This window comes from Sphaeramia orbicularis, chromosome 18 (assembly GCF_902148855.1).
Source record: "Sphaeramia orbicularis chromosome 18, fSphaOr1.1, whole genome shotgun sequence".
Taxonomy (NCBI): Eukaryota; Metazoa; Chordata; class Actinopteri; order Kurtiformes; family Apogonidae; genus Sphaeramia; species Sphaeramia orbicularis.
Genome location: NC_043974.1, coordinates 24,403,244 through 24,419,288, shown reverse-complemented (window position 1 = coordinate 24,419,288; position 16,045 = coordinate 24,403,244). Strand labels below are relative to the sequence as shown.

At 37.8% G+C, this 16,045-nt stretch overlaps 2 protein-coding genes across 2 annotated transcripts in view; one reads left to right on the top strand and one right to left on the bottom strand.

Moving 5' to 3' along the window:
* The first annotated feature begins 5,253 nt into the window (after positions 1-5,253).
* On the top strand, positions 5,254-11,872 carry cct7 (chaperonin containing TCP1, subunit 7 (eta)). Its single transcript, XM_030162215.1, has 12 exons — positions 5,254-5,291; positions 6,321-6,404; positions 6,501-6,570; positions 6,690-6,796; positions 6,903-7,081; positions 7,567-7,738; positions 8,325-8,489; positions 8,582-8,770; positions 8,885-8,982; positions 9,063-9,195; positions 10,232-10,438; positions 11,024-11,872. Exons 1-12 carry the CDS (start codon positions 5,286-5,288, stop codon positions 11,252-11,254), a joined length of 1,641 nt encoding a protein of 546 aa, XP_030018075.1. The 5' UTR covers positions 5,254-5,285; the 3' UTR covers positions 11,255-11,872.
* hspa12b (heat shock protein 12B) overlaps positions 11,523-16,045 on the bottom strand; it is a 29,973-nt gene continuing 25,450 nt past the window's right edge. Inside the window, exon 14 of the mRNA XM_030162214.1 lies at positions 11,523-14,956. Coding sequence (XP_030018074.1) covers positions 14,486-14,956 — 471 coding nt within the window. The 3' untranslated portion in view covers positions 11,523-14,485. The remainder of the gene's footprint in view (positions 14,957-16,045) is intronic.

The following is a 16,045-nucleotide window of genomic DNA, read 5'->3' as shown; positions in this document are numbered from 1 at the left end:
GCCAAAGATATTTAGAGGTAAGGGAAAGATTACCTACACCCGTTTGATGGTTGAGCTAAACGTAACAGCTAGTCTACAGCTAACGTCGATCACGTGCAGCACTTTAAGCCAATCATATCTGTTTCCTGAGGTCCCTGATGTTCTAGTACTGGTTACGACAGTAGTCCTGGGGTTCAACAGAGTCGATTTCTTCACCGTGATGATCGAAATAAGTGACCTGATTGTTTGGTTTGGTTATTTAACATTTGGTTTCGGCAATATAAAGAATAAAATAGATTCAATAAAATGTGTGTTTTATTCACGTTTCAGCTTTATGACATATTGTAAAGCTGCCGTAAATTGGCCTCTCCTGTCGCAACAGCGCAAATTGTCTCAAGAAACGTTAATTTTGTAACATTTGAACTCATCCAGTGGTATCATAATTTGCTAGTCGATGGATAGTGTGTTAAACATTATAATATAGGTCGTCTTATTGTTATAGGGCCAGCAGTTTTCGCAAAATAATTGTTTATTCAGGCAACTGAGTCAACTAACCCCTAAACGCGGAATCTTTTCCATGCCTCCAAAAACACGACCCAGCACAAGCTACGTTCAAAAACAATTGGAAAAGAAAAGAAAAGAAAAGACGCAGGTTGATGATTACAAATTTCATGCCCGTTGTTTGTAAAAATATCATTAAGTGTTGATCATACTCATAAATACAAGTTTACAACTTTTATGACACTGAAAAAGAAGGTTTATGGAATTAAGGCAAAATAACTGTGTTTCCACGAAGAATATTGGATGATGTGTAAAACATGTTTTAGGCCCACCCCTAGTGTTTGCGTCACAATTTAACAACCAAATACGTTGCCAAATAAATGTATGTAATATTTTTACCGTCTGCCTATGTGATCAAATATAGGCCTATCTGAGATTAAAAATCTTCACTGTTCTTGTTTTGTAATTTCACATGATAAAAGTAAACTGGTTGGTGTAAGTAGGAAACTGCTTTTGGATGCACTGAGTTGAGGTGTATGTAAATTTTAACCTCAGCTGTATAAACCTGTCAGCTATAGTTTTTGCTTGTAGAGTACATACAGCTCCTGGTGGTACGTCATTTCTAGGCAAATCTCTCATATCGTTTTAAATAAACCCTCAACACTGAGGAAAATCATTTGGCTTTGAAGCATCACTCTCGCTACACACTGAAAGGTTTGTTAAAATTTCATATATATGTATACATATATATGTGTGTGTGTGTGTGTGTGTGTGTGTATGTGTGTGTATATATATATATATATATATATATATATATATATATATATATATATATATATATAAATATATATAAAGTATATTTGTATATTTGTATATCTTCCTTTTATTTCTCCTAAATGTCTCCATGCTTTCTAGCAGTATGATAGCATCGACTGGAAACTCTTCCCCCTCACATTACTACTTTTGGGATGAATGTGATCACACAAGTGGAAGTATAGTGAGCTTCCAAATCCTCACAGTAACCGGCTTCACAGAAACTTTCTTCGGCTTCCCATTAAACATATGGCTCGTCCAGCACATCATCAGGAAAAGGTCATCACCTCATCTTATTGTACTTGTATTTACATGTGTTGTTTTTAAGATCATTTCCATTGCACATATAGAATATTAATTCATGTCTGCAATGAGTCATCTTTAGTTAAATCCAACAAAACAGTCTGAGTAAATTCAATTAAAGAACCAAAAAAGAGCATACAGGTGTGTTTTGTGGGCACTGAAAAAATGACAGCCATGAAGATTTCTCTTGAAGTGTGGGGTTAAATATCATCCTACTGTATATATATTTACAGCCATCTCCATACTCCATCTGTTGTCAATTTTACACCTCTAAATAAATGACTGACATGATTTTGCTGCATATTTAATACTTTTCTTAATTTTATAGGCAAAACAGGTTCATGTAAAAATATTTCAGAGTTTTAAAATTCCTTAAAAGCAGTATTTTCCTTGATTTGACTCACACTGATTGATTTAAAATCAGCTTTAACAGAGAGGCCCATGAGTCAAAAGTGACCTATGATAGTCTGACTGTACAAAAATTTGTAGCATGCATACAAAAGTTTGTATTTTTCTTCACATATATTTGAGGCAAAGGTGCTTCTATTGATGTTTGTGCTGCTTCTGAATTTACAGGTCAAAGCACAGTGGTATCCTTCCTGCTAATTTCTTCCCGCTCTATATCGCCATCAACCAGCTGTGCTCCTACTTCTACTTGCCTCTGATCATAAGTAATCACTTCCTGTGGAGGAGTAACACAGTGTTTTTCATATCAGTCCTTCTCAACTCCACCATCCTTGTAATGAAACCTCTGCTTTTCTCTCTGGTGTGCGTGGAGAGGTATCTGGCTGTAGTGCGACCGCTGGACTATCTACGGTAAATTTACAGTGGTTTACTGAGAGATACCCAACAGATCAACAAACAGGATAAGAACACAAGGACTGAAAGTGGAAGAAACACAGAGAAATCATCCCATCTCTGTACAGCAGAAAAACCTTAGAAATCAATGGCCAGTGAATATACCTGCGAAATATAGATCTAACTAACAGTCTAAAACAGATGTCTAAATATATCTGTTGCACAAAGCTTATAAGGGACTAATTTGATAGATAGATAGATAGATAGATAGATAGATAGATAGATAGATAGATAGATAGATAGATAGATAGATAGATAGATAGATAGATAGATAGATAGATAGATAGATAGATAGATAGATAGATAGATAGATAGATAGATAGACTTTAATTGATCCAAAATTGGGAAATTGCAGTACAATAGCAGCATGACAATCAGTAAAAATAAAGTACAACTATAAAAAATAGAACACAAGAGCACATGACACAGGAAAGATGTAGAAAATTTGTGAGGGGATGACATGCATCAAAGGACTTGGGGTGGGGATCAAAGCCAGGTCACCACCCATGACCTTATGGGATGAGTTCAACCAGGTGAGCCACAGCCACCTGGGTATATTTAATCCACACTAACATAACACCGGTTACATTGCACCATCATTCTGCTCAACTTAGATCTGCTATTCTTATTTGTAGACATTTACTTTGCAAAGAAAAAGCCTCACATAGTGTTTGAACTGAGTGATTTCAACATGGAGACAGACTGATCCTCCAGTCCTAATGTGGAGAGTAGAATAACAACAACAAACCAAGGCTGAAAGCTGTGTTGCCTTGTTTTCAAGTTGCAGTCATGTTTAGACACTGACAAAACTCTATGCTTATTTATGTATTGGTACATACATTAGAATTTTTTGTACTAATCACTTCCTATTCATTCCAAAAAGCATAAAACTCACATCTATAAAATGCTGATACACCTCTTATGATGGTTAATGTCTACTGTCTTTTCTGTTCCTTCAGGTTCAAGGAGCGCCACTACAGATGGGGGTGTCTGGCTGTCTCGTGGTGTATTTACTTACTAATAACCGTAATTTATTCAAGAACGTACTCCAGTTTTGCACTGTGTTCCCTTTTCCTCCTTGCTCTGGTCATAGACACTTTCCTCAGCCTGTCTATTCTTAAAGCTTTAAAGAAAATTCCACCGGGGAATGGAAAGATGGCGATGGAGGTGAAGAAAAAAAATAAAAACAAGGAGAGAAAACAAGGTCAAAGCAGCAGGAAGGAAGAAGACGTGGAGAAAACGAGTAGAGATGAGCCAAAGCAAAAAGGAGAGATGAACTCCATGAAGAGAAAAGCCTTCAACACAATCATCATCATCCAGGTTGTCCTCACGTTTAACTACCTCCCCTTCATCATCACCTGGGTGTTGAGCGGAACTGTTACAAACGCTACTAATAAATGTGTGTATCAGATCTTTTCTATGGCTGCTGCAGCATTTTGTAGTTACCTGCAGCCTCTGCTTTACCTGCACAGACTGGGCCGCCTGACATTTTTGACCAAACACATAGAACGGTTCATATCTGCATGTTTGTGTGTGATAGAATGATATGAAACTAGTCTTAATATTGATGCATCTTGACCATGATGTAACATAAAGTAAATAATAACAACTTCTCTCACAAATAAATATTTGCATTTTTTCATATATAGCATGTCATAAAATGTATGTATTTTTTATAATGCTGAATAGCAATGTATAATGCTCATATTCATTTAAGTAAGTGGGTCAACACTCAACAATAATTACTGATTTGATTTTATCATTGGGATGTTACTCTAAATGCAAATTTAACACAAGTATGTTTATTGAATATCTGTACAGGACATATGTATATAAGAAATGAAAAACCTTACAGGAAAAAATTAAAAACATATAAAATTTAAAGCAATTTGAGTCATTTCCTTTACTGCCATAAATTTTCATTATACACATACATTTTAAGGACACTTGCTGTAAACTTACAGAGGATGCACGTGTCTGATATAACCTTATTGGTAATGTGAAAGGCAAAATATTTTTGATATACACATATACCTGTATATTAATTTCCAAGAGTCAATTTCTACATTAAAAAGCTTTACTTTCAACTTGCAATAAATGCTATTGAGAAGTCATAAAGAAGCAACAGTGGTTTATTTGTTTGCTGAGACAATAATACACTTAAAATCAAATTTAAAAAATTTTCTCTTCAACTACTTGCCACAGATGAGTTTATGGAGCTACTTTAATTCAATGCAAATCACTGGTGCAAGCAGTTGACAGCTGTTTTGTTTTCTGTGTAGAATGTACATACTGTGTCACGTTCAGGAGCAGTGACATGTAAAATATGCCACATTAAATTAATTACCTGTATGCTGCTGAAAACTTTCCACACTGCAGTGGGATTTTAATGCGGTGTAATGCAAAGCAAAGGAGGTACAGGTGTGTGTTTCACACTCCTCAGGTCCCTTAGCAGAGCAGATATTTTTATAGTCTTTCATAACCTATATCAAACACATTTCCCTCACTTTCTGTTGTGATGGTTATGGCACAGAAAACATATTCAATATTTTAAATTAAGCTGCTGATTAATTGAAAACGCTCGTTCAGTTCTTATTCAACGTACTATCCTGCATCAGAATCACTTTGTATGATTTTGTCTATGTATGCACGTTTATCCGTGAATTTCTTAAAAAAAAAGAAAAAGAAAAAAAAAAAAAAAAAGAAAACGATATTAAAAATGTCATTAAACATTTTGCCGGGTGCTCCTGAACGCATCCTCAGTTGCTCCACATGCCGAAAAGCATTGTGGGATTGGAAACCGGCGAAAGCTTCTCGAAGGAACTGCAAAGATGATGGTGAGTGAGTTAGCATTCATGTCTGCACACAAAGTGAAAATCCGTGACCATCCTATAGTTTATCCACATCCTATTGCACCCGAACTACTCTTAAGTCAAATATCTCTTATTGCTCTGTCCAGACAGGCAGTTATTTTATTCAGATTATTTTAAAAACGTTTTTATTATGAGCCGGACACTGTTAGCATAATAGGCTCTCAGAATCAATGGGCGTATACGGTGCTAATGATAAAGCTAGCAAGCATGTTATTACATACTGTTTTTGGAAAGACAAACGATACTAACAGCTGTGGTTATGAATGTTATTATGTATGAATTCTATGCTGTAAATCTCGAATGAAATAACTCCTGTCATTGCCGTTTGACAGTCATGGTGTTGCAGTTAGCATCCTTTATCCCTTTTGTATGGTAAACTGTTGAAAGACTAGTTTCCTCAAAAAATCAAACCCAGTAGAGTTCAGTTTTCTTATGTATGTGTTCTGTGGGTGCTTATGCTTGTTTACGGATTCAAATATGATGCAGAACGATGGAAGAATCCCACAATAATCCGAGTCATTGTCCTTAGCAGAGAATAGCTAATCTGGCTCATATTCAGTAAACGTGAGTGTTGGTAGTCACTTTACTAAATTGTTGTAACATTCAGATAACTACACAGAGCATTATTGGTTGTAAGAAAGCACAAAAAGTGTTTGACATTTGGTCACTGTTGGATTTCTGATGGACAACAAAACCTACATGCCCTGCAGCTACAGTGATACCAATGCATTTACTGCCTAAGTCTATACTGTCATTGTTGGGACTGAAAGATGCATCTGTTTTTATTGTAAACCTGTTTGAAATAACGTAATTGTACAGCAGAATTTTTATGGATCATAAAAGTAAGACTTAATGATATTGTTATAATGACTAGCATTTTCTCTGATTAGTGAGTATCAAATGAGAATAATGATTATCCAACATGCATTTAGTCTGAGAAGTCATCCAGTTTTCGTGCCTTAATGACCGTTTGTTGTCTAACATTCTCTGTAGCCCACACCGGTTATCCTGCTGAAGGAGGGGACTGATACCTCTCAGGGCATTCCCCAGCTCATCAGTAACATCAATGCCTGCCAGGTTAGACACTTTTCAACATTTTTTCCTTTATTATGTACTAAATCTGTCTTTGATATTGTATTCAGTGTGTAAGCACATCTGTCTGTGTAATTGTAGGTCATTGCTGAGGCTGTCAGGACCACCCTGGGGCCCCGTGGCATGGACAAACTGATGGTGGATGGTAGAGGTGAGCAGAGAGGGTGTTGACAAACAATATAGAGAGTAATTGATATCTGATTTTTTATTTATTTATTTATTTTTTAAGAGAAGCAATTCGTAATCAAAAGTTTGGAAACTGTTTTTCAGGCAAGGCCACGATTTCCAATGATGGAGCCACCATCCTAAAACTGTTGGATGTGGTTCACCCTGCAGCCAAGACTCTAGTGGACATCGCCCGCTCCCAAGATGCTGAGGTGTGTTAGAGTTTGAAGTTTTCATTTCTAATGTGAACTGCATTATAAAATGTAAACTATCACACTATCTTGTGATAATCGGAGGTTTTTTTTATTGGTACCTTAGGTAGGGGATGGCACCACTTCTGTCACGCTCCTGGCTGCAGAGTTCCTGAAGCAGCTGAAACCATATGTGGAGGAGGGTCTCCACCCTCAGACCATCATCAGAGCGTTCCGTAGTGCCACGAACCTTGCTGTCAATAAGATCAAGGAAATCGCTGTGTCTGTCAAGAAGGATGACAAGCAGTGAGTGACTTTTCTGTAACACTTAGGAATATGTATTATTTGGTCATTTTCTTTTCAGAAATGGGAATTAAAAACAAAAACTGAGTAGTTATTTGAAGTCATTGTTTTCTTCTGGACCACATCATCCTCGTTGGTGCTGCTGTGTTGCAAATGACCATATCTAAGATCAAAATATGAAAAAAAAACAGGCCTGTGTTATTTCTCTTCACTAATGCATAGAATTTTGTTCTACAGAAAACTAAATCTGAGAAATAGCCAATATTTTCTTTTTTGAACACAACAAGAAAAATGCCTCCTATTTGTCTTTCATCTTTTTAAACCTAAATCATGTAGCCACTCTAATCCAATGACCAGAACATTCATGGATTCACTTCACAGCTGTGTTGAGACATGACAGATAAACTGTGAATCCCACCTAGAGACTGACGAGCAGATACTGGGTGTTGTAACCGCGCCAATGTGCTTTTTTTTCTCCTGTTTGTCAGGGAGCAGAGGCAACTGTTGGAGAAGTGTGCAGCCACCGCACTAAACTCCAAGCTTATTGCAGGACAGAAGGAATTCTTCTCCAAGATGGTGGTGGATGCCGTCATGTCTCTGGATGAGCTGTTGTCACTGAAGATGATCGGCATCAAGAAAGTCCAGGGAGGAGCCCTTGAGGTTTGTAGTTTTACTGCACTGGACATTGATTTATCTGGATTTGTCTCAGGTATGAGAGTTGGCAGGTTAAGATGAGTTATAATTACTCATATTAAAAAAAAAAATTACCAGACACGAACTGACTGATTGATCAATTGGTCAGTCTCAAATATATCAGGGTCTGTAGCTCATTTACATGCACGAGCAGCAAGATAGTTCATGCAGCAGTTTAACAGATGCATGTGTACTTTAACATGTCATGTAGATAATCATGGTGACCACTGAAATTAGAATACAGGTGCCTTTTCAACTGTAATAAAGGCTACATGCCTTTGCCATTGTGGTATCATTCTATTAAATTGAGCTTTGAGTAATAGTTCATCTACTCCTGTTACAGCGTTTACACAGCAGCAACATGTTAGATAAAATTTACTGCAGTTAATTTTATGTTGGACTTAATATATATTTAAAGCAAGCAAACTGGAGCATTTAATTTGTTTGGAAAAGTTACCAATTTTCATTAATTTATGATGAAAATAATTTTGAATTTACCATTATTATTATTATTAATCATACTGTTATTTAACTTTGACATTGTTCCTTATAGGATTCTCAGTTGATCTCTGGAGTTGCCTTTAAGAAGACCTTCTCTTACGCTGGGTTTGAGATGCAACCTAAAAGGTATGAGAACCCAAAGATTGCTCTGCTTAACGTGGAGCTGGAGCTTAAGGCTGAGAAGGACAACGCCGAGGTCAGAGTGAAATCCGTGGAGGTACGAAGATCATGACAACACAGGACCAGGATTTTACAATGCACTATGAACAGCTCTAATGTCTTCCCATCCCTCTGTCTCCTTCTCTGCAGGACTACCAGGCCATCGTGGACGCAGAGTGGAACATCTTATACGACAAACTGGAGAAGATCTACCAGTCAGGAGCCAAGGTGGTTTTGTCCAAGTTGCCGATTGGTGATGTGGCCACTCAGTACTTCGCTGACAGAGACCTGTTCTGTGCTGGCAGAGTCCAGGAGGAGGATCTGAAGAGGACCATGATGGTAAGACACACCCTGAATAGCCCAAAAACCTGATAAACACACTGATTCATCTACCAAACATATTTTTATCCCCAGTTCAGTCATTGAATCTCTATTACTTAAATGTGTGTTCAGGCCTGTGGTGGCTCCATCCAGACTTCAGTAGGAGCCATGACAGATGATGTTCTGGGACAGTGTGAACTCTTTGAGGAGGTCCAGGTTGGAGGAGAAAGGTGAGATGAACAAGTCTGTCTTCTTCAGCAGATCATTCTGCTCAGTGGCAGCTGTCACTCATTGCATCTTCCTCTTGTAGATACAACTTCTTCAAAGGCTGCCCCAAAGCAAAGACATGCACCATCATCCTGAGGGGGGGGGCAGAGCAGTTCACAGAGGAGACAGAACGGTCGCTGCATGACGCCATCATGATTGTACGCAGAGCCATTAAGGTCAGTCGGCATATTAAATATATAATGCATGCATTTTCAGGAGTTTTTAAACATCGTCTTAATGTAGTGATACTAATGGACATTTCAGTTTGGGTACTTATACTTTTGCTAATTTGAATTGCAACAGGGCAGATTTTTGCCAGCATTAGACAGAGGTTGTCAAAATATGTGCTATCTTGTTTGCTCTTGTTACTTAAGAGGACAGCTGATGGTAGAATTTTAAAAGGCAACATAATAACTTAACAGTAAAAATGCCTTATGTAGGTCTGAAATGATCTCTAACTTCAGAAGAAACTGAATAGCAGTTTAACAGAACATTTAAGATGAAGTGATTAATGCTTAAATAGATGTGAATAACTGTCAAATTAAGTGAATCATTTTCATCTCCTGAGCTAGACTAGAATCTTATTATTACCCATCAACACTAGCTTCTGCAGTTACTGACGGGTTGTAAAAAGTGTGATAAATGCTGATTCTTCAGCTAAACCGATTATTGTTTTGCCTTTACTTGAATTTCAATAAAAATAAACATGTTTTTCCGTGTTCCTGTTTCACACAAAGTGTAAATTACATTGCCATCTATGCAGCGTTGTATCATTGCTCAAGTGCCTGAGTTGCAGCAGAGCTAAAGGTAGCAGTGATGTGGCTTCAGATGTGATGTGAAACTCCTGCCATGTTCCCAATATGGCGACTAGAGATTGAGAAATGTCTAATACTTCACACACCTTTGACTATTGAATACACACATCCATGTACTTGTAGTACACTACATTTTGCTGTAACTCAAAACGGAAAGTATGGAAGCATTGACAATGTTGAGTTTTCTGTCTCTAAATAGTAACATGCAGAAATTTCATGCTAGTTTTCTTGTTGATGCTTGACACTTGAGCAGAAACTGTTTGTGTACTAAATTTCCAGTGCAGTTTTTGTAACATTGTTTGATATTTGTTACAATTCTGATATTTCTGGCTGGCTTTGTCATCCACTCTGCACACACCAACACCATCACTGAACTCTGTACTTACCCTTTTCCCAGAACGACTCCGTCGTCGCAGGTGGAGGAGCCATAGAGATGGAGCTGTCCAAGTACCTGCGGGATTATTCCAGAACGATCCCCGGAAAACAGCAGCTGCTGATCGGTGCTTACGCTAAGGCCCTGGAGGTCATTCCCCGACAGCTGTGTGACAACGCTGGCTTCGACGCCACCAATATCCTCAACAAACTGCGCGCTAAACATGCTCAGGTAGGAAAAGAAAACATTCTATACCATTTGTTTTGCTATTTTTTAATTTCGTATGAATAGATTGACTAAGTAACACTAACATTGTGTTTCTCAGTTGAGAATTTTGTAATACATCATCTTTCACATTTTTATACATCTCTAATGATTGTTAACATGTTAGTGTCAAGGAAATTGATGCAGACCTTGGAGAAGTATAGGTAAAATTTTACTATTTGGGGAAATTTAGTTGAGATTGTAATTTTTGAAAGTGAGAGGATCTTCATCAGGGCAACAAATTACTTTATTTAATTTCAGCAACAATATGGCAACCCAAGAATACTTTATGCATGTTACTCTTAGGGTTTATACAATCCTCAGTATCAGTTTCTACTCAATCCAGTGAAAATCAGCAACTAGAGAGGCTTGAACATAAAGTCTGTAGAGCTTCAGGATTTTCAGGACTCCCATGAACTGTCACATTCTTTCTTTCTTTTTTAACTTTCCAAGAAAATCCAAGATATAAACCTTGATATGTGGACAAATTGATACGGAAGTAAACTTTGCCAGAATTGATCTAATGGTGTCATATCTTTCATCTCCCCACAGGGTGGCATGTGGTATGGAGTGGACATCAACAACGAGGACATCGCAGACAACTTTACCAACTGCGTTTGGGAGCCGTCAGTCGTCAGGATCAACGCTCTGACAGCAGCGTCGGAGGCCGCCTGCCTCATTCTGTCGGTCGACGAGACGATCAAGAACCCCCGCAGCACAGTGGACGGACCCCCAGGGGGCGCAGGCAGAGGCCGAGGCCGCGGGAGACCACACGCCCACTAAGAAGGAGGAGGAATAATGCCCCGTTTTAATATGGCGTAAAATCCAAAGAGGCAGCACCAGGCAGGTTATGTTTAGATGTCAATGACAAATGTAACTTGACTTATTTTGCCTGCATTTGTTTTTTATTTACAGTTAAAACGGGGCTTTTTGTACCAGTCAGACACGCGGCTAATGTAGTGAAACAAAGGGGCTAAAGGAGAAGTTCAGTTCAAAGACAGGTTTTTTTGGACTTTTCTAAGGTGGTGAACATTTCCCTTTTTTTTTTTTTACTGTTATTCGCACATAGTGTTGGTTTGATAAAATCCGTTGCAGCTTTTTGTGTGACTTTTTTCAAGTCTTTGCACCCATGTCCTTTTGTAGTAGGATGTAAAATCTGGATGAGATTGCCTTCCCCTTTGGTTTGCAAACACAGGCCGCTCTGTCTCGTCCAGGTCAGTTCCTCTTCTGACCTGGAGGAGCCGCTCTTTGTTTCTAATCTGGTTTTGTGTTACAGAATGCCACAAACTGATGCGTAACATAAAAAATAAAGCACTGATAGGATGTCAAGCAGTTCTGAACCGGTTACGCTGTGTAAAACTATTTATTGGATCATCCACATCAATAAATTCACAGCTGGAATCAAACTGTTCGTGTGTATCTGTATGCTGGTTTCAACACAGTATTGATGGACAGTACTGTGCATCAGGTTTCACTGACCATACATACACTTCTCAGAATTTACTAAAAGTATGTAAACACAATTAAAAGTTTCCATAAACCAAAATTGCTAGTATTTTTGTGACCTCCCTTAGCACTTAAAATGTCTAACTTGTGCAGACAATATGAGACATAATGCACTTATCTACCAGGATGCAACATATCTCAAAGCTTTTACTGTTAAGGCTACTTTTTGTAAAGGGAACAAGTCACTAAACACTGACCTTCCCTTGTAGATATAGAAGATACTTTTTGTATGTGTTTTTAATTTATATCCTCACATTGTAATAATACTGAAAAATAAATATGCACTTAAGGCCATAACTTGCAAACGCAGCACAGTTGAAGGTGGTCTTAGATGTTTAGCACAGTGTCGGATATATAGTTGATTTGATGGGGACAGATAAAGTATGAATGTACAAAGATTAACTGAAAATGCCTATTAGTGAAAAGTACTGAAAAAGTGAACATTTAAAAGAAAAACTGAATGCAACAAACCATTTTCTATTTTAAACACATTATATTCATGTAGTTAAGTGCCGTCCATTGAAATTCATCATGAATGCACAATAAAACTAAAGGCTTATTCTGTTCCAAAGATGAAAAAAACTTGTTGCAGGATAGAAAATGTACACACACATTTAAAAACAACTACTTATAAGAATTAACCAGGATCTTGTTGCTTAGAAATGCAAAAGATGTTTTATGGCATGAAACTTTATCACACGATGCTTCTCTGGTGGATCTGCTAACAGTCAGTTACAGTAGCACTTCTGGTTACCTGCATGTACATGCACAAAAAAACTGCTATAAAATCGTCATACTGCAATATTTTTTCTTACTTTTTTGTCTTTTTTAAAATAAATCTCTTAAACAACTTCTGCCCTGATCAAAACTACCAAATATTCAACAGTTTTCAAGATTTTAACTATTATAACATACCAGTTTAATCATTTGAATTTTGAGTGATTCATTCCAAAAATAAGCACAAAAAATTTTATATTTTCCATAAAACAAATAGTCGATGGTTCACTTTTGCCCACAAGGGTCACTAGAGGGAGTATCTGACACTACAGAAAAAATTTCATCAATTTTGTTGCTAATATTTAACGTATCCAAGGCTCTAATCACAACCAGTGTTTCATCCACCACTTAGGTTGGTCTAATGGTACAAAAGGCAGCTTCTAATGGTATCAGCTACAGGTTCCTTTCACATTACATGGGTTTTTATTGTATTTTTTAGATTTACTTCTTGTATTTTTTGCCCCTTACGGGTAAGGAACCAAATATGATAACTTCATTGACCTTCATTTTCTATAACATCACTTTTTTTTTTTTCAATTTCACAAAAGTATTAAAGTCTCATTACATGAAATCAATGTGGATGAAATGTGTACTTAACAAAGAAAAGTATTTTCTTTTTTATGATGTGACTGAATTGGAAAAAGATGCATGTTTATTTTATTGAAAGATTGATCCTCAAGTTCAGGAAGTCTAAATATAGGTTTAGTTCATTATAGTCTAAGAATGAATGTGATCTTGCAAACTGCATAGTGTGGATGAAGTTGATCTGGAACAGAGTTGAAAAGAACAAATATGAATTAAACATGGCACAATGGCTGGAAAACATCTTGATCATTTATGTAAGGATGTGAATGTGGATACAGTTTATTGCAATATGCACAATATGAACAATACAGAAATTGGATTAAATGTGGCAGGATGATAGTGATTTGAAAGTAGATAGGTATGGTACCAACATCACCCATTATTTTGTAAATGTTCTTTTAAAATAAAAACTGTTGTACTACAGTTGGAAAGATTAACATTGACATGGGAACAAAACTATAAATGTATTATTGCATGTGTGTACAAGAGTCACATGGTGAACTCAGCCAATAACATGAGACAACAATCTGGGAGACATGAATGTGGATGAAATGTGTACTTAAAAAAGAAAATTCTCTTTTTGTATGACACGTGATTGAATGGTGGTCTTCAGAGTGTAGTTCAATATTATCACCACTAGATAGAGCACAATCAGACTCATACCAGAGAATGACCGCTTCACTTCAGGTAGTTTGATTTGATGCACAAAGTGAAATAGGATTAAAATGAGGTAACAGTCTTTAGCTTTGACCTTTAGGCAGTATATTGTTTAATACAGAACACATAACACAGTTTACTGTCAAAAGACACTTCAAACAATTAATTATTGTGTCTTTAGGGAACGTACTCAGACTCCAGCATTTATTAGGTTTCACACAAGTGTTCCTCAGATTATTTTGGGGACAGGAAATATCCGCTGTGAAATGGCAAAGTCTCCACTCTACTTCATTGTGGTGGAGTTGAATCTTTTCTGTGGACACAGAATGCCTCAACAATTTCTCAGAAGTTTTTACATGAATTCCAAGATAAAAGTTTCTTCTTTCCAACAAATATGGCACCCATTCCCAAAGTACCGCTTTTTCTAAACTAATCATCTGAGCGCATCCCTGTACTTTTCAGATGCTTTTTCCTACTTCCTGCTTCTCCTCAGTTTGACAGGAAGTCTATGGAAGCACGAACAGAGCGGTTAGACATGACATCAACAGCTGTGACTTTGATCTCCGTGTCTCCAAACTGCATGGTCGCTCTGATCTCCCTCCTCTCTGCTCCTGCTCCGGCTCCTCCCACGGCTCCTGGAGGCGGTAACGGCTCTGGTAGGTCTAAAGTTATCGTCCCGCACTTCCTGACTCCAGGGTCGGAGATGTATGTTATGTCGTCTGTTGTGCTGCAGTAGATGTTGATGATGATCTTTCGCTGACCCATGCGAGCAGGAGTGTAGCTCCGCCTCACCACCTCACCCAGAGCCACCGACTGGTCGACGCAGACGAAGCGGTCGAGGATGTCGGTGCACCACTCACGGCCATCTTTGATGAGGAGTTTGTCGCGAGGGTGACGTCCGTCGATGAAACGGTTCAAGACACCGACACCGTATGTCAGAGGGCATCGTCGCACTCTGACCTGTAGAAGAAATCATGTGTTCAAAGCGCGTCTACAGGACAAACCTTTACACAAAACATGGAGCAGATGTAGGGCAAAACATCGCTTTACTGGCTGTGAGGTCCTAAAAGTCACAGGAAAAACACTGATTGTTGAGACTGTGTTTCATCTTCATCTTGAGAGGACATCTGAAGATCTTCATCAGGGTAGGACTGGAAGATGTTAATCTCAAACTAGTATTTCTATATCCTTTATTAGTCCAACAATGGGGAAACTTTTCAGATAATAACTAATGCCGATATTTTGCAAACTGGATATTTTTCTCTCTGTTTGGGTGCCTCGTCTTTATGTTAATGGAACTTTAGGTTGCAAGAAACAGATTTTTAGAAATCTCCAACTCCAGCGTGTGTGCATCCATGTGGACAAGGAAAACAAAGGCACTGGGAAACAGTGGCATCGCACTTCAATTTGCAAATGTGTATTGTTGCTTTGTGTAATGAACCTGCACCTGAAACATCAAATATAGCTTATATACTGTAGGTATATGGGTCAGTCTATGACCTGCAGGAGATCAAGATCAACACGGACACCTTTGGGAGATGGCCTGGACCAGTCATGCACCAGTATGATGGTGAAATGCAGTAATATTAAGAATGCACTTTGATAAACCAGACCAACGCTTAAAGTAACTGTAGGTTGTAACCTGATTCATTGCTTCTGCTCAACTTCATGACCTCTTTGTTTGCTAAATAAAATATTATTCACAGTGTCCAAAGTTTAAGGGGGAGGCCATGGCTCAGGAGGTAAAGTGGGTCGTTCAATAACTGAAGGGTTGGTGGTTTGAATCCTGCTCTAATGTAGCCACAGTTCTGTAGAAAAGCGCTATATAAATCTAATCCATTATTATAAGGTCCCACAGAAACAATAGTATGTCCAAACATTTGTTGTGGTTTGTAGTGTTTTTTGCATTACATTGTTGACATATAGATGTAAAAGTTGTGTGGAAAATATCCATCTAGTGTGGACATGGCATATTATTTGCAGACTACATAAAGCTACGTAAAGGATAAAGTTACTAAGCAGATGGAACTCGCCAAATTAATAAATAAA

Excerpts from the sequence above, each read along its gene's own strand:
- cct7 (XM_030162215.1), top strand. Across the intron at positions 8,983-9,062 it reads GTCCAGGTTGGAGGAGAAAG|ATACAACTTCTTCAAAGGCT; the intron begins GTGAGATGAACA and ends TTCCTCTTGTAG. Across the intron at positions 10,439-11,023 it reads TGCGCGCTAAACATGCTCAG|GGTGGCATGTGGTATGGAGT; the intron begins GTAGGAAAAGAA and ends ATCTCCCCACAG.